The sequence below is a fragment of the Chinchilla lanigera genome, unplaced genomic scaffold (genome assembly GCF_000276665.1).
Source record: "Chinchilla lanigera isolate Chin_1 unplaced genomic scaffold, ChiLan1.0 scaffold00014, whole genome shotgun sequence".
NCBI lineage: Eukaryota > Metazoa > Chordata > Mammalia > Rodentia > Chinchillidae > Chinchilla > Chinchilla lanigera.
The window spans coordinates 12075985-12100942 of record NW_004955415.1 but is presented as its reverse complement, the minus strand read 5'-3'; the positions used below and the strand labels follow the sequence as shown (position 1 = coordinate 12100942).

At 52.0% G+C, this 24958-nt stretch overlaps 1 protein-coding gene and 1 long non-coding RNA gene across 7 annotated transcripts in view; both read right to left on the bottom strand.

Moving 5' to 3' along the window:
- The window catches only part of Arap3 (ArfGAP with RhoGAP domain, ankyrin repeat and PH domain 3), a 23714-nt gene extending 20780 nt beyond the window's left edge, over positions 1–2934 (bottom strand). For 4 of the 5 annotated variants that reach the window (XM_005380719.2, XM_005380721.2, XM_013512253.1 and 1 more), the window contains exons 1-4: positions 2846–2914; positions 769–1309; positions 576–649; positions 367–478 (exon numbers count right to left, since the gene is read on the bottom strand). In XM_005380719.2, coding sequence (XP_005380776.1) covers positions 367–478; positions 576–649; positions 769–1292 — 710 coding nt within the window. In that variant the 5' untranslated portion in view covers positions 1293–1309; positions 2846–2914. Of the gene's footprint in view, positions 1–366; positions 479–575; positions 650–768; positions 1310–2845 lie in introns of all 5 variants that reach the window. The other variant, XM_005380722.2, reaches the window with a different exon arrangement.
- A 9-nt stretch (positions 2935–2943) lies between these two features.
- Positions 2944–19631, bottom strand: LOC102004597. 2 transcript variants are annotated; one of them, XR_001233219.1, is made up of 4 exons: positions 19464–19631; positions 16482–16595; positions 3605–3696; positions 2944–3421 (listed from the first exon to the last, which is right to left on the bottom strand). It is a non-coding gene; the product is annotated as an uncharacterized LOC102004597 (long non-coding RNA). The 2 variants fall into 2 exon arrangements; XR_001233220.1 differs by lacking the exon at positions 19464–19631 and adding an exon at positions 18928–19147.
- Positions 19632–24958: the final 5327 nt, after the last annotated feature.

Below are 24958 nucleotides of genomic sequence, written 5' to 3'. Positions count from 1 at the left end.
ATATAACTTATTCTATTAACTATCTCCCCCACAAAGGCAGGGATTGCAATGTATACAGATCTATTGGAAGCATATACATCTGGCATGAACAGTTGCTCAGCAAGTGTCTGCTGAATGAAAGAAGGAAACATTTCTAATTATGTATTTATTTGTTGTCTACTTGTTTTGTATCCTGCCTGCCCCACTGGTCACACCCTGCCTGGGGTGGCACTGGATCTGTTATAGTCATCCTGTACCCTCAGTGCTTGGCTGGTACACAGTGGACACTCCGTGCCCATTCAATGATTTGTACACATGGTCACTGCCAGCTCAACTGCTCCTCAAGCTTTCCCTTGTGCTCCCACCACAGGCCTACTGAGCACTCACCTGAGTTCAGCCCTGTCCTGACAGACACTTCTGCCTTCCCTTCTGTCAGTGGTGCCTGGGCTCCCCACAGGCTGGACACCATAGTACAGGCAACCAGGATCCATGATGTGCACTGGTAGGGGCAGAGGGCGAAGAGGCAGGGAAGAGGAGATCAGGTCTGAAGTCACGGCTGACGCGGTCCCTCCCTGAGCCCAGGATGACCCACATACCTGTGCCTGTTGTGGGCCTGAGGGTAGGGGTGGGGGCAGGGGTGGGAGCAGCTGTCTGGGAGCTGTCTGGACCCCTGAGGAAGAAGGTGTGTTGGTTACTAAGGGAGAGGAGGAAGAACTCCCCTTATGCCCTGCTCCCCCATCCCCTCTTCCACCCCCGCATCTGATACCCCAGGAAACCAACCCTACTCACTTGTCCTGAGCTGTCTGTGCCCCGCCTCTTAAGTCCAGGCCAAAGTAGATGGCATTGGGCATCATTTCCATGGTATTTGAGGTTGACAGCTGCTCAGAGGATGATGTAGGAAGAGGAGGTGACCTGGAGCTGCACTTTGAATTTCTAGATACTTCTGGTGCCCACAAGGCTGGGCTCAGCCCAGGCCTCTGGGGCGTAGGAAGGCCACTGAGCCCACTAAACACTGTCCTGGGCTTGGGTATGGGCTTGGAGGGCTGGGATTGGGGGTCTGGGCTGGGGGATGGCTCCATGGTACTATCCGACTTGAGATCCAGGGAGTCCTCCGAAGTGCCCGCCTGCAGCAGGCGCAGAATGCGTTTCCGGTGCCCTGTGGCGCTGATGCCCAACTGCCTCAGCTCCTCGTGGCCCAGGCCTTGGGCTGCGCCTGCTGTAGCCAGGCCATGTTGCCGGAACGTGTCTGCATACTGCTCCAGATGTACCTTGGCCAGCCACACAGTGATGTCCAGGTCCTGAGGGGCAGCCATGGGGGCTCAGGCCATTGCTGGGAGGAGGGGCAGGGGGAAGGGAGGGCTCAGGCTGAGATTCCCCCTCCCTGCCACAAAGTGTGAGGCTTGGACAGAGTGTACCACCCTCTGATCTTCCTCCAAAGAAAATGCCCAAAGGTCTGAGATCTAGAGGCAGAACCTTTCTAGAGTATTAGAAGGAACTTTCTCCGCACAAGACGGTCTCTTTGTGCACAGCTGAGGAAACTGAAGCCCAGGGAGAGGGAAGGGAGTGATCCAAGGCTCACAACAAGTAGTGTTAGTATTGGCCCCCAAGTGCCTGCCCTCCCTGGGTCTGGGTCGAAACTCTGCCCCTGCCTACTGCATATTTAACTGAGTAAGCTTGGGACAAAATGCTAGAACCCTGCTGGGCAGGGAAGGGTGAGAAGAAGGGGAGGTAGGGTCATTGATGTGAGATCCAGCTGTGGCAAAAGGTGGGGAGAGGGGCAGGCTATGGAGGGCGAAGGAGGTAAGGACACCACTCCCACTGGTTTCCAGAGCTGAGGTTCAGGCTGGACGTCCCAATCCTGGTTGTTCCCAGTTCCTCCTCCCCTTCCACCTATTGTCTCTTCTCAGACTTCCTTCCTGCCCCTTTAGCCTGGCCACCCCCACATCCTGCCTGCTTTGGCCAAGCTGCCCAGAGGGCCCTAAGAATTCCCAGTGTGTGGTGTCTGGGCCTGAAGAGGCGCCACTCAGGGAATAGGGGTGGGTGGAGAACTGGGCCAGAGAGATGGAGGATCAGAGGCCAGGGGCAGCAGACCAGGGGTTTTCTCATCCTCCACCCACCCAGCTATGTTTGCATGTGTGTGCACACCCCACACACACCCGCTTTGCCATGCCTTCCTTTTCTGAGCCCTCTTCCCTGCCCATGCCCTTGGGCTCAGGGCTCTAAGGCTCTGCCCCACTGGGCCAGCCTGGTCTGTTCCCTTGATCTCTTCCCTGTCCCTGTCCCTATCCCTATTCATCTCTACCTTTAAATCCCTCTTTGTCCCTCTCCTTGTCCCTCCTTATTCTGCTCTCAATGTTCAATTCTAATAGGTCTGAAGCGCTTCTGTGTCACTGACCACCTCTGACCCTGACTTTGTGGCTTTCTCTCTGCCTGCACACTCTCCCAGTTGCGCTGTCCTTGCTCTCCTACTTGGTCCCTGAAGGTCCCAGCATCAGTTCTGGCTTTCCTCTCTCTCTCTCTCCCCCTCTCTCTGGCTGGGCCCTATCCCCAAGCCAGGGCCAGGGTGCTGAGCTTCAGCGGAGTCAGGGCTCAGTTTCCCTCGCCCGGTGCCTCCCAGCCAAGCCTGGAGGTGCTGGCTGGACTGCAGGGGGGTGTGTCGGGGCGGGCGGGGCAGCTCGGGCTGCTGCGAGGGAGGGGGCAGGGAGGGAGGGGGCAAAGCAAGAGGGAAGGCCAGGTCGCGGCGAGGAAGGGGTCTGGGGCCGAGGGAGGCCGCCCACGCGGAAGGGCGCCGGGAGCCCACGGAGGCCCTGGGGGGGTGATGGGGTGGAGTCTGGGCGGCAGGGGCCCGGGATGCGGGGGTCCTCACCTCGCTACGCAGCCGCGGTGCTCCCCGGTGCCAGCCGCGCCGTCCGAGTCCGGTCTGGCCGCGCGGCCCCGCCCCCACAGCCCTCCCCCGACGGCCGGCCCCGCCCCGCCCGGCGGCTCCCTCCGCGGCTTGGCCACTCCTTGTGCAACGCGGACCTGCAGGTGGTGAGGCCTCCTTACCCAACCGCAGCACTTATCTCAGGGGCTGCCAGGCTCTGCCCTCTCGTCGAGCTAGAAAAGGTCCAGAACACAGCCAGGAGCTGAGACAGCTTTAGGGAGAGGGGCAGAAAGGCAGGGACAAGAGCAGAGATGGGGACAGAGGCCTTTGCAACCCCTCCAGTGCTGCCACTGGAGCAGAAGGGGCCGGGTCCTGTCTACTTATCTGTGAAGTGGGCCAGGATGGCGGACCCTGGCATCCAGTTAGATGGGGGCAGAAGCTGGACGTGCAGAAGTCATAAATGGGCACAGCCTTCTAGCTGAGTACCCTGTCCTCTCTGCATCCCTGAGATCCGGCCCGGGTAAACAGGCGAAGAAGAGGCGCCTCCGCTGCTTCTGCTCCCCCAAGGGCCCTAAACCTCTGCAGAGAGATGAAGACCAAGGAGTGCCCCACTTCCAAACTTACAAACCAAGGTTAGGGGTCTGCTTTGGGGATAAGGCAAACAGGGACTGAGCCAGCCTCCTTCACGCAAGTCCCTGGAGTAGGGGGCGCTGAGGAGAGAAGCTCTCCTCCCCTCCCCCATTTCTTCTGCAGGAGCCTGACCTCTAGGGCCGAGAGGCACTTCCCCTCCGAGTAGGGCCAGTGTTTCGCTGTGAGTGATGTTGGGGGGGCCGTTGCTGGCCGGCTGTGTTTTCCTGTTTGTATGAGAGGAAGTAGACTGTGAGTCAGCAGCCAAAGGAACTGTTAGTAGTGAGGGGAAGACCCCTGCCTCAGGAGCATGTGGGGAACTGGGTTCCCTGCTGTCCCAGCTCAGGGAAGGACTGTCATCCTCCGCCTCCCACAGTCCCACCTCCCCAGGGCCTTCCTTTTGAGAAAGAGAATGATAATAATTAATAATTAAAATGTCCATAATAATATCTGCCAATTATTGAGAGCTGTCTATGTCCTAGGTCCTGTGCAAACATTGCTTTTGCAAATTTCAATTAATCCTCACAGTACCTTCATAAGATAGGGAATTTTATCACCTCCATTTTACAGGTAAGGAGACAGGGAACATTCAGTAACTTGCTGAAGGCCCAGCAGTTAGAAAATGGCAAACTCCCCGAGCCACCTACAGCCCTGGACAGGACCCCTGCGGCAGGGCTGCAGGAGGACTACTCTGTCCTTTTTTCCAGATGGGCAAGTGTGGAGGTGGTGAGAATGCGTCTCATGGAACTTCAGCTATAGGGAGTGAAATTTATCAAGTCCTACCTGCTTCCCTCTGAAATCATCAGTTCCTGCTCTAAGGCCAGCTTCACAGTGGACGCTCCAAGCCAGCGATGGAGCTCAGTGGAGATCTGAGGGCAGGCACATTCCTGGGAGATACTCTGAAGCAGCGAAGGCGCTGCTATTCCTGGGAGATACTCTTCTTACTCCAAGAATGTCCCGATGGTCTTGCCGAACCTTCCCGGACCACATGGTGGTCTGGGATACTTCCTCGCAATTTCCTTCCTTCTTTCACTGTGTCCCTCACAACTCTCACAGCCCAGCCTGCCTTCTCTCAGAGGCACTTCCCCTGCTCAAATCCTGGCAGATTTCATCCTGCTGTGGCCGCTTCTCATTGCAGGACTAATGAAGCAAGGGTGTAGCAAAAGAAAGCCCAGGGCATGGGGTGTTGGGGGTTCTGGTGAGATGTAGCTCTGAAGCTTTTTAGTTCTGTGTTTTTTACTGGTAACCAGGTAAAGCATGTGGGCCCTATCTCCCAATAATGTTTTAAAATGCATAAAATAAAGCATATAGGATTCTAAAGGAAACCAGTTGTATTGCAATAAAGTTATAAAACTATTTTTAATGTGATATAGAATATATGAGCTTTTTTATTAATGCTTTAAATAAGATCTAGTGTTAGGTTGATACCTCACACAATTTTCAAGTAGTGATGAGCATAAATGAAATTTATGATTGATATTTCAAAAGATCTGCACCCGTGTGCTATGATGTGAAAACACGTATGATTTCTGTTGGTGACAAAGCTATAGTTATAGCTAATATGACGGGTTTGTTGGGATTGTCATAATTGAAGGAAATATTAAATTCTGCCCACCCCTGCTAGAGATTAGTAAAAATAATATAATTTTTCCCCCATCTAAGTTCATTAGGTCCAAGAGGATCAGAGCTGAGCCGCAGAGGAGACCTGCCTACTCTTTAAAACCACTTCCTCTCCAGCGTGATGATGTGGGGTGGCCAGAGGCTCTGTGTGTCTTCCCTCCCTTTTCCCTTGCCTCCTTTCTGGGTTTCTCTCCATCTCTTCTTTCTGTCTCTCTTCCTGTTTGTGTCTTTTCCTCTGAGTTCCGTTCTGTCTTTCTTCCCTCTAAATCTCTTTGTGGATTTCTCTGTGTTTATCTGTCTTCTGTTTGTTGTCTATCTGTCTGCCTGTCTGTCTCTCTCTCTCTGTGGTTCCATAATCTGTCACTGAGGGGATAGGGCAGATTTAGGGAGATCCCTATATCCCAGGCACAGTAGGGCAAAAAGAACCCTCTGATTCTAGGGTCATTGGACCTGGAGGAGGGAGTTTCCCTGGGCTTCAGGCTCTGGCCTGTGGGGCACAGGTCTTCCTCATTCTCATGCTCAGCCTTGGCAAGGTTAGAAACAGGTCAAGATAGAAATGAATGAGAGCAAAGGCAGGAGTGGAGGCGTCCCAGGCTCCAGAGGACAAAAGCCCCTGTGCCTCTGAGCAGGGGTACAGTGGGGTCTTTCCCCATACTCCTCTCCATGGAGCTGCAGTGCAGGGGCCCAGATGGTAAAGCTTCCCTGGCCACCTCCACCACTCTGAGCAAGCACTGCCCAGGCCCCACATGAGGCACAGGGACTTGAACCTGGCGAGGAGCTGACTGAGATGTCACCCCTGACTGCTCGGACATGGGTGGAAGGCAGGTCGGTGGGCTCAGGGAAGGGGTCATAGGTTTCTGGAGCTTGATCTTGCCTCTGAGTACTCAAGGAGGAGGGAGAGCACCTTTGTCAGGGTGTAGGACTAGAAGATGCCTGGGGCAGGGGAGGGCTAGTGATCTGAGAATGGTCACAGCGGGTCCTGAAAGAGCCCAGGGCATTCCAGAGGTGGGGCTGGGGGAACTGGAATGAACCAGGTCACAGGAGAGAGAGGACACTGGGTGGTAACTAGTATCCCGTGGAGGGACCTCTTCCCTTGGAGGCTACATGGGGTCTCTGCTCCTTAGTCAGGCCCTCTCATCCTCACTATCCAGTACCACCAGGGTCATCCTTCGGCAACATCTGCAGTGTCAGGCTGGCTGAGGGAACTCTTACTGTAGGGATGGCCACAGCTGCTTTTCCTTTTGAGCTGCCTTCTGTAGCTCCCTTAAGGCCTAGCAGACGGTGAAACTCCCTCTGAACTGTCGCCCTGGAAGGCCACAGACTCAGTTCACCCTGACTGGGGAGTCTGCATTATTGACCTTCACCATCGGATCTGCCTGCTCTGTGCAGCCCAAATATAAGCTGCGGGCCCACAGGACAGTGTATGCGTGGAGTTGCAGTAGGAAAAGAAGGTATAGCGCAGAAACCAAAAAGAATAAATGGGTTCCCAAAGTTGCATCTCTCAAAGGACCCCCTAACTTCTATGTTACTCACAGAGCTCCATCATCTGGCACTTCTTACCCCCCTTTTCCCAGAACCACCCCAGTTTTTCTCCCGTGCTCTTTATTGTGAAGTTTGATTTGGCCTCTCTGGCATTTTGCAGGCATGAAGGAAGGAACCTGGCATTAGTTCATTTTAAATCTAACCCTAAAACATGGGACAAAAGGGACAATAGTGAGCAGAGAAAGGGACAGAACTAGTCAAGCGGAATTCTCTAACCCTTCCATGTCTTTCTTCACTTCCCATCCAGACTACTGAGACACAACTACTTTGGAAGCTACTTTCTGCACCAAAAAAGCACGGTATGTAGTAATCAAGAGTAGAGTTTTAAGCTGGGCATGGAGATGCATACCTGTAATCCCAGCACTCAGGAGGCTGAGGCAGGAGGATCACTACAAGTTCAAGGCCAGCCTGGGCTACAAAATGAGTTCAAAGCCAGCCTGAACTGCATAGTGAAAACCTGTCTCAGAAAGACAAAAAAAACAAGTAGAGTCTTGAAGTCTTGCAGGTGGGTGTGATGGTTCATAACAGTAATCCTACCTACTCAGGAGGCTGAGCCAGGAGGATCAAAAGTTCCAGTCCTGACTAGTAGCAAGATCCTGTTTAAAAAAAAAAAGTTTCTGGGCTTGATCCCTGGTACAAGAAAAGAAAATGGAAGGGAGGTAGGGAAGGAGAGAGAGAGACTCTATGGTAAAACCCTGACTCTTCTTCAGCTGCTGGGGCCTGTACCTCAGTTTCCTTTACTGCACAATGGAAATGCTGACAGGATTGTTGTGAAGATTAATCCATGGAAATATATGGGTAATGTGTGGAAAGGGGTGACGCACAGTAAGTGCTCAATAAGCGTTTCCCATTCCTTGTTACTATTTTTACCTGTCACTTCCATGGTAACTCTGGAACATACCCAGCTTGCCTACTACCCCATCACCCCGGGATATCCTAGTGCCTCTCTTCAGTCAGCCATGGTATCTTTTTGTTTGTTTGTGCAGTACTGAGCTCTTTTTATTTTATTTTATTTTTTAAATTTTTGAGACAAGGCCTGTCTAGTTTACTTGGGCTAAACTCAAATTCATAATCCTCCTTTCTTGGCCTCCCCAGTAGCTAGGATTATATGCTTGTGCCACCATGTCGGGCTGATGGCATCTTATTACCCAATTAGACCATGTTGCACTCGTTTTTTTTTTAAATACATATATATGTATATATATTTGTTTATTCATTTGTCTTTTTGAGACAGGATTTCACTATGCAGTTCAGGCTGGCCTGGAACTCACTTTGTAGCCCAGGCTGGCCTCAAACTCGCAGTGATCCTCCTGCCTCAGCATCCTGAATGCTGGAATTACAGGTGTGCGCCAGCACACCAGGCTCCCTTGTTATATTTTTACCATCTCCCGAGATTCCTCTTTGTCATCTTGTCACTTTTGTTATTCTTACCCAATTTCCTGTGACTCCTACAACTCCTGATCACCTCCATTGTCTCCAGTGGCCTCCAGGCCACACACTTTCCCTAGCCCTCACCCTCTGGGTGGTAGAGGGCATGGCCACCACCCACCTGAGATGCAGCAGCGGGAGTAGGGCCCTGAGGGGCATGCATCTTGCAGGAAGGAGCGCTCCCACTCGTTTCATTTTTCTCAACATTTATAGTGCATCTCTTCTGGGCCAACTATGCTCAAAGGTTCAAGGGCATATCAGGCTTCACAATAGACTCTGGGAAGCATGACTTGCTAGGGAAAGAAGACATCTAACAAAGAACCTTCAAACAGAAGTGTGTAACAGAGGCACCTGGCCCGGCCTGCGGTCTGGGAAGGCTTCTCCAGAAAGCTCTGCTGGAGTCCAGAAACAAGGGAGGTTTGGAAGGACTGGGAGTGAGCATTCCAGGCAGAGAAACTTGAGTGCGAAGGCCCTGAAGTAGCAGAGACTGGGAGCTTGGAGCCAGCTGAGAATGAAGGGATTCAGGGACCATACAGGCCCTTCTAGCTGCTGGCTGAGAATCAGGTTTGAAATTTAAGAGAATACAGGCATGGAGACTAGTTAGGATCCACTTCCCTCACCCCCGATTCCCATGGCCTGAGGGCTGCCCCCGCAACACACACACTAGCTGCAGTCCACCCAGCCCCCTCCCCCATTTTTGTGAGGCTGAGGTCATCATGGGGGAGGGGAGGGAGTTCCAGGTCTCTAAGCCTCCTTTATCCTGCAGGGGGGCAGCAGCCACAGGGAGGGGGAAGTGCAAACGCAACACCTCCCTTCCCCCATCCTCCTAATAATGTGTCTCCTGCCACCATAGGCTGTTGGCAACTGCGTTCATAAGAAGATATTTTAATGCAGTTTTACTGCAAGGCATTTTATAAAGGGCAGCTAATACTACAGCTACCGTTAAATTCCCTGGGGGCCTTGGGCAAGTCATTCCCTCTGTGGGATGCAATTTTTCCATGCATAAGGCTAATGGCAGTGCCGTCCAATAGAACTTTCTGAAATGAAAGGCATGTTCCATGTCTGTGCTGTGTAGTTAGGTAACCAGTAGCCACATGTGGTCTCTGGCACATAGAAACGTGACCTTTTCGTTTGATTCAGTTGGAAATGAAGAGCCACATGTGACTAGTTTACCGTGTCAGACAGCACAGGCAGGTCTTTTGTTTGTTTGGTTTGTTTTGCCTAACTGCCATGTGTTTTTTAAAAATTTTATTGGTACATTTTAAACATACATGATGATCACATCTATCATAGGGAATTTGTACCTGTACATGGTATATCTTCTTTTTTCCATTCCCTTCCCCTCCCTTCAGCCACTCTTCCCTTCTTTATTTACAAAAGCTTTGTTTCTGTTTATTCTTTTTTTCTTGTCCCTCCACCCCACCCCCATTCCTATTCACGTTTGAACATTTTCTTACCATTTCCCATTATCGGTTATACATTTTGGCCCTTATTTATACTTTTAGTTTCTCATCCAGAGAAACCATGTGATATTTACACATGAGCATAGGCAGATCTTAAACCTTTTTGAGAATCTGCTGACAGACACAAACCACTCCCAAGGAAAATACCATGCACCCACCTCTATCAAAGACAGTCACTTTGTCTGTGGCCGTACCACTCTTTTTTTTTTTTTTTGGTTTTTCTCTGGTACCGGGAACCAAACTCACGACCTTCCGCTTGCCAGGCAGGCGCTTTGCCGCTGAGCTAAATCCCCAGCCCCTAGCCATACCACTCTTAATGTGCCTGATCTAGTCAGATCCCCTTAATCCTATCTCAGAATCCTAGGCATGCTTGGCACATTGCAGATTTCCTAGATTTTGTGGTAGTCAGGCCCTCATCTCCCTTTCTTTTGTTTCTACTTTGAAAATGCGAAGTGGGCTTTGCCCGGAGATAGAAGAATGACAAGGATGACTCCAGGAAGGAGTTTTAAGGACTTCTGCCTCAGCTTGGTCACCCACCCCCATCTAAAGGCAGGGGCAAGTGTCCTTCTTAGGGACATTTGGTCACTGTGCTTAGTCTCCAGCCCTACCTCCTTGCAAATCACAAGACTGTCACCCGGCTAGTCCCCCGTGGAGCACAGAACACCACTGGAGTATGAGGCTGTGCTCTGGAGCGGGGATTATGAGTTGCCAAGGATGGAGAACTGTCTTAGTCTGATGGCACTGCTATAACAAAATCCCTCAGACTCGGTAATTTATAAACAATGGCACTGTCTTACTCACAGTCCAAGATCAAGGCCTTGGTAGGTTCAGTGCCTAGTAAGTGTCTTTCTCTGCTTCCAAGATGATTGCTGTGACCTCTGGGGGACAAATGCTGGGTCCTCACATGGAGGAAGTGACAGAAGGGGCAAACTCAAGACTACAAGCCCCTTAGGAGGCACCACCCCATTCCTAAACACCCCTTAAAGCCCTACGTCCTCCCACGACTACCCTGGGGATTCAGTTTCAACATGAATCTTGGATGTGACACAAACATTAGACCATAGCAGAACCCTAGGCTAGGACCATAGCAGAACCTCTTGGCCTCCCTGCATTGAGAAGGGGGCAGTTGCTGCTGTGTTACTTTGAACCTTCTGCCTGTCACTACCTCCTCCTGCCCCAGCCCCAGTGGCTCACTCATGATAGGGTCCTGGTCCAGCCAGGACTACTAGGCCAGAGGGGCCTTGGAGAAACCCATTCCCAGCCGAAAATGGATGATGGTGTTCACTCAAGGGGAGGAAGGAATATTGTCCTCCCTTCTCACCTCTAGGATCCAGTCGCTCCTGCCTAGGACACACCCTGCACCAACCCAATTACAGGGGACAACTTTTACAGGAACTTAACTTCCTACCCTCTAGCCCCCTCACCCATTTCCTGTGCCTGCTTGCCCCCTCCTCCTCCGTGTCTAACCACTTTCTCTTTCATCAGGACGACAGCTGGTTGGCGCCTGACCGCTCAGACTTCTGTTTCTTTGGCTTCTTCAGAGATGCTGGAGCAGTGAGACTCAGGTTCCTGCAGACACCACAGCATGGGATGCAGACAGGGAGATAAACCTCGGGAAACTTTCCCCTGTCTTAGTTAGGGCTTCTAGCAGCAGAGCTTGTGGCCAGGATTCGGGTGGAAGCCCAGGGAGCTGAGAGTAAGGAAAAAAGAAGTTGCAAGACAAGATTGTGCCACCTGGCACTGTCCGAACCCAAGCACATAGCCTCAGAGAGCTACTGCAGGTGACGTGGCAGGTCAGCACGGAGGTGAGACTTCTCCAGAAAGCCAAGGGGAGGCACACCTTGGGGTGGTCCACCGCTCCCACTCACCCCCTGCCTTCTGTGGATCAAGTTTCACCCCAAAGAATAAACATCTCAAGCCTCTAGCTTCTGTGGTCCAGCCTTGGTGGCACTTGGAAACCAGATTCCCCTGGATGCTGTGTGGCATTTCAGTTAAGCCTGACAGTGGAGGGGCAGCCTCAGAGAGTAAGGAGGTAGTCGAGGGATTCCAGAAGAAAGATTTGTGACAGGACGGCTCCTGCCTAGTGCCACTAATATCCTCTCGTGCCCTTCCACTGTATCTGATGTCTATGCCACAATTTGACCTTCCTTTTTTCTTTCTTCCCCCTGTGATAACAAAGTTATCATCCCTCTTTCCCCAAGAGGGGAGGTATAGTCCTCTGTAAACAGATCCCCCTCAAGATTGGGTCAGATGTGATCTCAAAGAAGATAAAGGCTAGAAAGCAATGAAGCAAGCCACAGTCCCACGCTGTCGCTCATCCTGAATCCATCATTGATATTATCAACGCTCTTCCCTTACCCTCAGCTAGCCTTTTGCAGCTCTGGGCTACTTGCTGGGCGAGGCTACACGCACTCCTATTTCTGAGAGATCTGCTCTCTTAGCTGCCCATCTTTTTAGAATAGTCATTGTTGAGGTTGTCTGTTGTCAGTTATTACCAGGGGAGAGTTCAAGAGATGCCCCTGTGAATCCCCTGGCTGGGTCCAGACACAGCCCTCCCCACCCTCACTGTGTCTACATGCATTGTATCCACAGCCCAGTTCATCCTGGTCGTCAGAATCAATCAGTGTCCCTGGCCAGTACAGTAATATCCTTTTCTATTGATCCACTGGCATGAGGAGCTTGAGGTGGCCGGGTGGCGCTGCCAGCTTTCAGGTTCATAGAAAGTATACTATGTTCTCTGGTATAAGTTCTACCTCCCTGGAAACTAGAACCTTTAACTGGCAGAGCTAGAAGTTTTGGGGACAAGAGCATGAGATGAGCCCCTTCTGCTTCCACATTGATTCTGAGACCTGCAGTTTCTACGCATAAGAGTCACTGTTCAAAACTAATACCGTCACACAGAGTTCGGGGCCCAACCCACAGGTACCATGTTCTGGCCAGCATCTTCTCTGGGCTGCCCTACTGTTCTACCAGGCTGGCTACTTCTGCGTGATGAGGGACAACCAAGTTAGATCAATGAGTCCATTGATCACCATCACATTACCTCACACCATATACAAAAAATTAAAACGAATCAAATACCTAAATATGAGAGTTGAACCTATGGAAGTCTTGGGCGACTCCATTATTGTATCTTTGGGGAAAGCACTGCAGACAAGGAAGATGAGCCCAAATCTGGAGAAGCACTGATTAAAGACCACTCACTGTTCCAGGGTTGAAGGAGGAGGCTCAGGGTAATTATCTTGGCTACTTTTCTCTCACTGCTGGGGAGAAATACCTGATGCCCTGAATTAAGGATGGAATGGTTTATTCAGCTCACGATTGGTGGAGGTTTCAGGCCATGCTCAGCTGGCTCCAAAGTAGAGTGGCACATGAACTGTTGCAGAGGGCAACAGTTCATGGTGATGGAAAACAGAAAAAGCAACAAGAGCAAAAAGGGAAGAGCAGTGAACAAGCCTCTTTCCCTCCCTTATATTGTATGCAAGCTGCCCACCCCAGGGCAGGTTTAGAACTCATACCCATAATCCCAGCATTGGACCATGAATCAATCATAAATTCTAGAAGCTCGCCCCATGACTGCAAGAGGCTTTGGGGGGACATCTAGACACAAACCATAACAATAATCTACCTGCCAGGAGCTTGGATGGCCTTCTGAGGAAGACAGCCACACTAAGGGCTCAGTATCTGTCTTATCTGTTAGCAGCTTGAGCAGACAGAGTGGTAGAACTAGCTCTGTCCAGCGGAGAGGAAACCAGTGCTACTGGGCATGTGCAAAGCCTCCACGACTGGCACCATGACCACTGTCCCCACTGTGCAAGCCTTTGGAGAGAGACTCATGAGGTACAGCATTATGCCAGCTTGTTGAGAGCCTCCTGGCAGTGGGTGCTCCGCCAGGGGTTTACTTGAGACCCAGAAGTTTACATACTTGGTAGCGACTCCCAGAAGTCATCCATCTGCCTCTTCCATGGTCCCCTTAGTCACTGACTTTTAGTCTTGGTCCTTCAAGCTTCTGACCAATCAAACAAGCCATTCATTCTTCTCCAGGGATCAGGGAATATCCACCCACTTCTGACTAGCTTCGTGTTGAGACAAGGCTGATGCTTTAGTGTATTGTCTCAAGCTTTACACCCTGGAACTCTCTCCATTACCTTTGAGGACTACCCCAGGAGGGCTGTAAGGTGACAGCAGTCCACTTCCAGCTCTCACTGACCTATCACACTGATCCTCTGTGAGCCAGACCCAAGTCCCTTCCTTAGTCACAGGGAATCAGAGAGGTTCCATAAAATTTGTGACCCAGTATGGCCCTTCCACTCCTATTTGTCTGTGACTTCCTCTTTATTCCTGACTCTGGGAAGTGGCCCCTCACATCCAGCTTCTGATCTCCCATCACATCCTTGCCAGATGGGAGTGGGTCTAGGGTACTGCCTGCCCAAGGCCTGAGCTCCCTCATAGCACAACTACTGTGACAACGGCTCCTGCTGACAAAGTGTCCCTCAGGTGCCAGGCATTGTGCTCACATACTGCACAGGACCAGAACACAAATTTTAAGGAGGTCTCAAGATTGTACAAGTCCAAAGTCCTTAAATTTTGTGCCTGAGGGACTCACTTCATTTTAGTCCTGACCATGCCAATAAGCACAAGCAAAAATTTTTTTTTTTAAACTGGAAATGAACTCAGGACCTTGTGCTTGCCAGGCAGGCCCTGTGCTACTGAGCTATATCCCCAGTTCTCATATGTAAAAAAAAATTTTTTTTTTTTTTCCTGTACCAGGAATTGAACTCACAACCTCACTCTTGCCAGGCAGGCGCTGTGCCACTGAGCTAAATCCCCAGCCCTCACATGTAAATTTGATCGCCCCCATTTTATAGATGCAGAAACGGACTCGAAGGTCAATTTGTCAAGGTCACACGGTTTGGGACTGGCACAGCCATGTTTTTCTGACGCTTCACCACCAAGCTGTATTATTCCATTCACCTTAGCCCGGCCCAAGTCCGTGGACAGCTCACTGCCCAGGATTTTCCAGAAGGTCGCGAGCCTTCTTGCTCAGACCGCGGGACGTCAGACCCAGTTCCACTGGACACCTGCTGGCCGCGGGAGAAGCGGACACGTGTCCTGGGCAGCAGCCGCAGAAAGAGGCTGCGGCCAGAGCCAGCCGGAAGAGGGTGCGTTTCCGCATGTGTCCACAAGATGACGCCCCAACACCGAGCCACTGACCTCGGGGGCCGAGTGGGCGGCCCCAGCCGGGAGACCAGGGAGGGTCGGTCAGGGTTGGCCACCCGCCTGGGTCTTCAACCCACTTCGGCTCTCGGAATTTCTGTGTTCCCAGCCCCCTGCCGCACTCCCCGCTGGAGATGGACTGGAGAGGGGAGGCGAGGAGGCTTCCCAGGGCACTTGGGAGAGTCTTCCTTCTTTCCCCTAGAAACTGTCTCTTGCCCGTGCCCGCTCATTCCCTTTCTGAATTCCCCAGGCACTCCCTGTCACTCCCACCGCTTCAGCTTCTGCCAGTCTTCAGAGGCAGGGACCATTAGGGCCGATTCCACAGATTTGGTGATGCAAATACATGCAAATGTATGCAAATCGCCATGTAAAGGAGGCTTGCCACTGTGGTTCTAAGTGGCTGTCACAGCTTCTCTGACACCTGTTCTGAGACAGCTGCCCTGCCCCCTCCTGCTCAAGCTTCTATCTGCTATTTGCCCCCCTTTCTTCCTCCTCCAGGGCTCTGGCTCCTGGACCCCTTTCCTTCAGGGACCCTGGCTGGCTTCTGACTACAAAGGACTCGCTCCTCTCTTTAGAGGGGGCAAGGAGGCATGCATGTTTACTGGGCACAGATTTTGGCATCTGATAACTCCATCATGTCCTGGCCGTGTGACTGTGAAAAAGAAGTTTAACTTCTCTGTTGGAATTCATGATAATACTCGCTTCAAAGGTGTTGCACAGATTCCATGCTACAGGGCACGTAAAGTGCTTATGTAGTGCCTTTCAACCCTGGGAGCCTGTGGCTGTTAACGCTGTGATTGTCACTGACCTTCTTGATCATCATGTATTGCAGGCTGGGACTTGGAGACAGATCTGTGATGGACACAGCTCAGCCATGTGCACATGTGTGCATCCCTGTGGGTGTGCACATGCGCGCATGCACACACACACACGCACACAGCTGACAGCCTCATGCGCTGGTGGGGCGCACGCGCGGGTACACACATTCAGAAACACACAGGAGGAGGCTGTGGGAGGTGGAATCTGAGTCATCAAGACCAGAGCTGTGGGTGGTGCTTTTGTCCTGATTTCCGGACCTCAGCACTGCATTTCGAACAAGGAAATGGATGGAGGATGGCACAGCTTACCCACCAGCTGAAGGGCCAACTGTGGGAGCCCCTTTCTCGCATCTGCCCCTTCCCCAGGCCTGCTGTCCTCCTGGTCCCAACCCAGTTCCACGTCATCATCTGCTCCTCTTCCTGTGCTCCTCTCCCTCCTCCCTCGAAGCCCAGCAGGTGGGGTAGGGCAGGTCCTGTTTGCCTTGACATCAGAGCAGGCTCTGATTATGTCACAAGACAGGTGTGTCTGCAGTGACTGCTTCCTGAGGAGGCCCTGGGTGATTGAGGAGGAGACTTGGGAGACAGCATAGGGTGCTAGTTAAGAGCCCTGCCCTGGGAAGGAGATAAGCCCAGGTTCAAGTCCTAGCTCTGGCTCTGTGTTACATTTTGCAGTTGTTTTAAGCTATTTGGGCTTCAATTTTTTTGGCAGTGAAAGGAAGCCAGTCATGCCTAACTTGTGGCTTTGTGACTTCCCTTGAGATCATGTATGTAAACATGCACTTCATTCAGGGCTGCCCAGGTCTGGACAATGCTGACCGGCAGTGGGGGCAGATCTGGGCAGCCATACCATCAGCAGTTTGTCTTCTTCCCTGGAGCTGTTGGGAGAAGGCCTGAGGGAAGGACAGGGACAGTTCCACCCAGTACCTGGGGCTTCAGGGGCCACCTTCTAGGTGCGTGTGGGCTGGGAGATCATAGGCAATTGTCCAGCTTTTCTTCTCCGCCTGGAGATGACTAGTCAAGATGAGTTGGAGCCATGACCTTGGAGAGAGGAAAGAAAGGACGCTGCTGTTCCTGTGTCTAACCTCCCAACAGCTCCGTGACCTAGGTCTCCGCATCCCCAGCATACAAGACAAGAAGAAATGGAGTAACTGCCCCAGAATGCACCATCTGTGAGTAGAGAAACTGGGATTCCAGTCAGCTCCCAATCCGTGTGTTCTACCTTACCTCAGATATCAGTGGTTTCCACTGATTCATGTGGACTCCCTGAACGTGCCATCAGCACTTGGTATCTGCTCCTCAGATGTGCAGCCCCTGTCCCCAAAGCCACTTAAGGCTTCTCCAGCCCTAGAGGAGGAGGGGTCTTTATTTCCCAGGTCAGTCTCTTGAGAGTCTGGTTCGAGAGAGTTAATCCATTGCTGGGAAGAATCCCCAGGTGTATGCACCTGGCTCCTAGCCAAGGTTCTATGACATCAGGGAAGGGACACAGGTGCAGGGGACACAGGTGCATGAAGATGGGGGTGGGGCAGGGGCAACCTAGACACCTGCTGAAGTTCAGCCCAGTGCCAGTGAGGGGTGGGCAGGGAGGGGAAGCAGCAGATGGACAGGGTCGGTGGGGGTGGGGATGCTGAATTGGCTCTGCAGCTCAAGGTGACTCGAAAACCTGCCAGGAAGAGGAAAGTATGAAGGAGCAGAACAGGAAGAAGGAAAAGAAAGTCACAGTGGAGGAGAAACTGAGGCAGCTGAGGGCAAGGATGGAGGGGTTGGGGTGCTGGACCAAGATGGGAGAGTGTGCAAGCTGTGGGTCAGTCAGCACAGGCTAACTTAGCCCAAGCCTACCATACCGCAAGTGCTGTGTGGCTAGCGGCTACACACAGGGAGCAATTAGTGCCCATCTACAGTGTCTCTAGTCCCCCTCTACTGACCCTAAACCTTACGCAGGTGACCAGGCATAGGGCCTTAGTCACTGATGGGTCTGGGAGGGCTTGGTCAGAGGCAAAGAAAGGACGCTGCTGGTTCCAACTCCAGTCTGATCACATGCTTTTTTCCCCTAAGGTAACAGCCACCCTTTTCCTCTGCGCCCAGCTACCTTGTTCCTTGCACATAGTAGGTGCTCAAAGAATCTTCATGGAAAAGATAAATACTGCTTGTCAGGTGGCTGGAAACTTGTTCAGTAATTACACCTCCGCTAACTTCCTGTCAGCAAATATTTCTAGCGCATCCACCTTGTGCTAAGCACAACAAGACCCAGTCCCTGCCCTCATGATCTCTCACATCAGCAGAGAGTGCGAAGGGGCAATGAGTGTTACCGAGGTGACTTCAGGGACATTTCCAGACCAAGGCCCATAGGAACAGGCAGCCAATGCTTGGAGGAGAAAGCTGTGTGTGGTTAGCCTGGGTTGGGGAGCCAGCCCCTGGGGCCCTCTGCAGCAGGCCCTTCCCGGCCCCAGCGGTGATTAAGGTCCTTGTGGCTGGTTACTCGGCAGCCAGGCCGGAAGAGAAAGCCAGTAATTAACAAGCTGGCACTCACACAACCGCATGTCAGCACGCCCAAGCGCTGGGATAGCTGTCTGTCAGTCGTAGCTGCTGGTGGAATTTTTTAGACAGCTGGGCTCAAGCCGGGAAATGAATATAAGTTACATTTCTATGCATCGTTGTTCGTGGTGGTAAAAAAAATTAATCAGTGACATAGCTGTGACACATACTCATTTAAGAGTCTACAGAGAAATGTTCATTTGTCAGAGGCAGCAAAGAAGAGATTATGTGTCAACCGGGGAGGGGTGAAATATTTATACAATGGCTAATAAACACCGGTGTGTAAGGGGGTCAATTGATTGTGTCAGTGGCCACATGACAAATGTACCATTGAGCGGCCATGGGCACTGCCCCTGTGCCCGGGGGCGCCATTCTGATGACAAATACAAAATGTGTTACTGTTAATGCTCCCCACCGACCACCCATGCAGCCCTCTTTGCTGGCTGGGCCTGAAGATTGCTGGGAAGCAGAACTCCTCTGGAAGCTGCCTACCCCCAACTTCATTAAGTTGAGTTTAAAGTTGGTAAATTACTCCCCAAATGCCAAAACAGCTGCAAAAATCATTTCTTTGTGTGTGCTGTTTTTTAAAACTTCATGTTTTTGAATTTCAAAAGGCCAGAAGAAATGACTGGCCTTGCTCTCCGCCTCTACCAAAACCTATCACCAAGGTGGCCCATGTAGCCCTTGGCCCCACCCGACTCTGCGCACCAGCTGGCCCTGTGGTTGATTTTCCTGCTGTCACAGCTGAGCCAAGCCCCACCTTGTTCCTTACACAGAGCGGAGAGTCCCTAGGCACACTGACCCTAGGCAAGCTGATCCATCAGTCCTGGACACTCACCTCTCATCTCATAAGGGGACACCTGACCCCTCAGGCAGGAGGCTCCTTCTCAAGCCGATGTCATGAGAAGCAAGTGCTGGGGGCAGCTTTCAAGCCAGTCAATCTTTCCAGAGGAGGAGGAGATCATCCTATCAGTGCTGGCTGATTGCTACTAGTTTCTGAGTCTTGATCATGTACCGGGCTCTGTATCAACCACTCTCCGTGCATTATTTCCTTCACACAGCCCTTGAAGTGGGTCTAATTATTGTTCAGAATAGGTGAAGAAACTAAAACCTGTTGGAGGCCTGTGATTTGAACCCACTGGGAGGATGCCAGAGCACAGCATTCTTGGTCCTAGTTCACCTGTATGATCTGTTGCAGTTTTCTGTCTTGCGGTTAACACCAAAAAAAATCTTAATTCCCTAAGCTTAATTCAGATTTTAAGAAATGAGCTGAGAATACTGGGAGACTGTAAATTTCTACAGCATGGGGCTAGCCCAGACTCTGTTCAGAGCACGCACTCCAGAAAACTTGGCTGATTCTATCTCCTATCTTACCTGGTGCAAGTAGAGCTGCTTCTGGTCCCTCAAGTATCCCCCGTCATCATCCTAGTTTAGAAACTTGGGTGTTGTCATCCCCTGTAGGCTGAGAGAGGCCCCCTCCATTCTGTTGCACCTGATCCCAGCCTTGAGTTCGCTGCTGGTTGCTGTAACACTCCTATCATTCCTGTGACATCCAACATCCGTCATCTGATTTGGGATGGGCTGACACTCTGAGGAAATAGTTGCAGATGAAATTTCACACGTCTCTGTGAATGTGGAGATTGCAGATAAGTGCACGTTGCAACTTGTTTTTACTTTTTTAAAATGAGATTTCTCCCTTACAAAGTTGTACTCCTCCTTGGGGTTCCCAACCATGGGGCTGCTTGTAATATTAACAATAGCGATAATAATAGAGGTTGCATTTATTGAGTATGTATTTCATGCTAAGGGCTTCATGTATTTTGGTTAATCCTCACAATGATCCCATTTTACAGATGAGAAAACTAAGAACCAGAGAGATAGAGTAAATTTGCCCACAAATGCATAGCTAGTAGGATTTGAACCCAGGGGTCCCACTTCAGAGTCCTAGACTCTTATTCATGAGGTTCAAGTTCAACCCTGAGGCACAGTAGTGGCCCCACCCAGCCCAGCCCCTGGCTTCAGCCACTTCAAACTATGTTAGCTCCCCAGCTGGCCTTGTGCTGTTTTGCCTCTGAACCTTAGTAGATGCCATTTCCACAGTCTGAAATGCCTTTCCTGCTGCCTGCTCTCAGATGAGTATCTCACCGGGCATTGCTGAGGGGAAGCTCGGGCTGTCAGCTCTCACCCCTTCCATGTCACCCCTAAGCCACCAGAGGCTCCCCCAAGCTCTGGTCCAAAGGTGTCCTGGAAGGCTGCCTTCCTACACCCCCACCCCTGCAGGGGTGGCTCCAAGGGCCTAGTACCAGGGATGGCTGAGAAGCTCCTGCATGAAAATGAGCAGTAGGGCCAGGGATTTAGCTCAGTGGCATAAGCGCCTGCTCAGCAAGCGCAAGGTCCTGAGTTCAATTCCCAGTACCAGAAAAAAAGAAAAGAAAAGAAAATGAGCAGTACCCTCTGTCTCCTTCCTGCCTGCAGCCTCCAGAGCATTGTTACCACAGATCTGACCAGGTCCCCACCTGCCACAGCCCCACCTCCAGGAGCGCCTCCCCTCCCCTCTTTCCCATTCATTCTCCTCTGTCCCGCCTGGGCTCCAGCCACTGCTTCACTTACACTGTCCTTGAACAGGTTGGGCTCCGTCCAACCTATGGACCCATTTGCCTGAATGTTCTCCCCACTTCCTTCTCTGCCATCTGCCCTCTACTAATCTTTCAAGATTCATCTCACAGACCCCTTCCAGGAAGATTTCCTAGATTTCCCCCACCTGGCCTAGTTACTCTGGAGCAGGAGACTGAGCCACTGGGCCCTGGCGTATTCCTAATGCCAGGCACAGGGGAAGGGCCCGTGAATATTTTTTAGATGAAGGGGTGAATATGAATAACCTGGAAGTGCAAAGAGCTCCATGAAGAGATTTGTCCAAGGAACCTACACTCCAAGGATGAAGTTCTGGAGGTTTGATCTGAGCAGGGGGTTTGCCTAAGCCTGAAAGAGCCTAGCAGGGTTAAAATCTGAGACTGTTCAATGAGCATTGTTTGAATTATCACTGTATCTAGCATCTAAATACCCTGTGTGACACCAGGCAAGTTACTTAACTTCTCTGAACTTGGCCACCTCATCAGTGACAAGGGGGATAATAATATTGCCAACCTCATAAGGTTGTATTGGAGAATTAAATGAGATAATTCAAATTGTGTATGGAGCTCAACAATGATTTGCTGTTAAGAGAATGAATGGAGCACAGTACAGTGGTACATGCCTATAAATCCAGCACTGTGGGAGGCTGAGGCAGGAAGACGGCAAGCTCAAGTCCTGCTTGCGCAGCTGTCTCAAATAAAAAAGGGCTGAGGATATAGTTCAGTGATAGAATGCCCCTGGGTTTGATCTCCAGAACAGAGAGAGGGAAATGAGTAGAAGAGCTGGGAGGGTTTGCATTTTAGATGACTCCAGGCCTCAACCTCAGCATCCTCTGTCAGGGCATAGTTAAAATCACTGCGCTGTGAGGACCTTACATCCTGGGTCCAGCTCTGATCCCCACGGGCTGTGTGACCTTAGACAAGATTCTTTCCTCTTAGAATCTTGGTTTTTTTCCCCTTCAAAATAAGGACATTAATTCCTTTCCCAGAACTACCCAATAGGATTATTGTGGGAGATCATATGAGATAATATATATGAAAATGCTTTGAAATATGCTCAGGGCTATATAAATACAAGGGATTATGGTTATCTACAGGCAGTTTGTAAGGGCTTAATTATTAGCATTCACAGGCACTGCAGCTTTGGCGCAGCCCTGCAGATGTACCCTGGGCAGCTCCTCAGCAGGAAGGCCTCACAGAGAAACTGAGGCGGGGTTGCTAGCATGCGTGCAGGGATCCTTGGCAGTGGAGGGCACAGAGGTGGAACAGCACTGGTGGCTCCTCTCAGGCCTGGTCCCCAGTCTTGGGACCCCCACACATGCTCGCAGAGGCGGGATTCTGCAGGAAGAGGGGCAGACACCCCCAGCATCAAGTGCAAGGCGCTCTGGCTGCTGCCAGGAGTGGCTCTTCTGCTTTGGTCCTGGCGGCTCCTCAGGCTGGAGGAGCTGAGACAGGCTCCAGCAGGCAATGACTTGGCATTTGCTAGACCTGGCTGGCTGATGAGAGCCTCACTGCATTTGCAGACCCAGGGCTGTGTTGTCTGAAGGGTGAGAAGGCCGGGTCCAGTCTCAGAGCCAAAGCAGGGGCAATGGTGGCCCTACTCCTCATCAGGAGGGGCAGCCAAGGTGGAAAGGATGGATGGACGGCTATGGAGAGAGGAGGTGGAAAGAGGAGGGGTGGAGAAGTGTCTTGAGATACTAGAAGTCATTCACAAGAAGGTGGGGATGGAGACTCAGAAGGAGGGGCTAAACCACAAGGAGCCCCGGTGCTGTCCTCCTTTATTTATTCATTCAGTGTCTTTCGCAGCACCTACTCCTTGAGGGGCAGTGAAGATAGAGCAGTAAACAGGAAGCAGCCGCCCTGGCCTTGAGGAGTTTCCAGTCTGGCCAAGGAGGCAGGCACAGATATGTGTTTCAAGGCGGAGTTCAGGAGATTTAGAGGGAGGTAAAGAGACTCTCCCCAGCCTTGGTGGCTAGGGTAGACTCAGCTCAATTCAACAAATATTGACTGATCACTTCTATGGATGAATCAATACACAAAGTCTCTGTCCTCAAAGCATTATTGTTTAGAAGGGAAACTGTCCCAGGAAGGAGGAATTATACCTATAAAGGCAGAGGCAAGAGAGGCCAAGGCGGAATTGGAACACAGTCCCACGCCCCGTGAGGGTATGCAGGGCTTGGTCTAGGGTAGAGAAGGGTGTTCAGGTTGGCATGGTTGAAAGGCCCCTCTCAAGTATCCATTGGCAGCATGGCGGGTGAAGAGTGTCCCTCACAGCCTCTGTCCCCCATTCTGCACCAGCAGGCTGCCTGGAAGGGAGGGAGGGTGCATCGAAGCTGCATGTCTCAGCAGCTGCAGAGACTGTGTCTGTCACTGACCAAATGTGGGCAGGACCGAGTATCTTGTGTCTGCCTGACGCCTCTTCACACCTTTATTAGCGTCGGTGGTGAGCTGGCCAGGAATGAACAACAGTAGTGGCTCACGTGGACGTGGCACCTCTGTCCATTTCAGTTTCGCAAGAGATCTCTCCGGCAAGCAGCGCCAGGCCTCCCACTCCCAGGTTACAGGTAGAGATATTAATAACAGCCGACGTTACCCAGCACCCACTGTGGAGGCTCAGCGCATAGATCTCCTCAGTGAATGCACTCAGCAGCCATCCCTGCTTCACAGACTGAAGAGACCAAGCAATCGCCCAAGGGCACACAGCTTGTAAACAGCAGAGCTGGGACTCAGCCCCTTTCCCCCTGACCTCCTGTCCTTTCCCGGGCCACCTCGGCCTCTCCTTCCTCCTTTCATCTATTCCTGAAGAGTAGGGGTAGCAACTTGAATGGGTAGCTTGCCCAAATGGGTAGTAACCTGAATCTGCCAGAACAGCCCCATCTCCTGAGCTCAAGATGCAGATTTGCCCCTTCAGGCCTCTGTCCATGGCGAGCTCTGTGCTCCCCTTAATTCTTCCAGAGCTGGGACCCCCTCCTGCTACCATCTCAGAGCCTCACTTGGTCAGAGCAGCCAGGAGAGGCAGAATCAACGTGCAGAGAACTCGGTAATAATCCCAGTACAGGCAGCCGAGCTGCTGTATAAAGAGAGATTAAAAACTCATCGGGTTGAGATGAGGAAGTAATTCAGCCGGTTGGCCACAGTGGGAAAGCCTGCGACTGCAGGTGCTAGTGGTGGTACATGTGAGCCAGTGCTAAGGATGCCAGCGTCTCTGGCCTTGGGAATCTGCATCCCCACCACCACCTCAGTTCCACCCCCAGAGCCACCTTCCTTTGTTGCCTGCCTTGAAGCCAAGGCTGACAAATCCCGGTCCCCCAGGGAGCACTGAGGGGGTGGCAGGCTGGGGGAAGCCGAGAGCAGTTGCTGCCTAGCTCCACACCCTGGTTTATTTTCTCTGCAGCGTTGAAATTATTTTGCTCATTTATTTGTTTACCTGCGTTCTGTCTCCTCACCTAGACTACAAGCCCACGGAGGCCAGGGACCTGTTCATCTGTGTACTTCAGTGTCCCCAGCTCCAGGCATGCAGTAGGGACTTCTTAATGCTAAATGAATCCAGACACCGACTAGGATCCTGGCTCCAGACACTCCAGGCTTTATGACCTTTCTGGGCCTCTGCTCCCTTAGCTGTAAAATAGATAGGGAAGCATCCCCCAAAGGAGATCTCGGCCCAGCTGCCGGTTTCTAGGAAGCACTTCCTTAAGGATTCTGTTGAACGTTTAGAGGAAAATGGAAACTGTGTCTGACACGCGAGGCGCCATCAGGGGGCGCCCTTGTGCAAGGCGCGGGGAGTCCTCGCCTTCCGCAGGCTCCAAGGCTAGCGCGTCCAAGGCCGCCCCCACTCGCCCGCCCCTACCTTTGAGGGGTTACCGCCTCCCGCTCCAGCCCGCTCACACCCCCACTCCAGCGCGTGTCCGCGCTCTCCGGACCGTCTCCGCAGCCCTGTGCCCCTCCCCCACCCGGCAGACTCCTTCCGCCCACGCGGCCCCATATGCTGGGAAGAGCCTCCCACTCCCCATCTGTCAAGCCACTTCCTTGCCCCCATTCCGGGCTCCGCCGCCGTCCCCTCCTCCGGGAAGCCGGTCCTGATTGAGAGGAGGGGTGAGCCGACTTGGCCGGACACCCGCCCCAGCCCCACTCTCCCGAACAGCGAACAGCGGGCTGGGGTGGGGGTGCCCGCTGCTCTGTGCAAACCGCCCCTAGGAGAGAGCCCAGAGCCGGGGGTTCCGCGCAGATGAGTACTCTGCG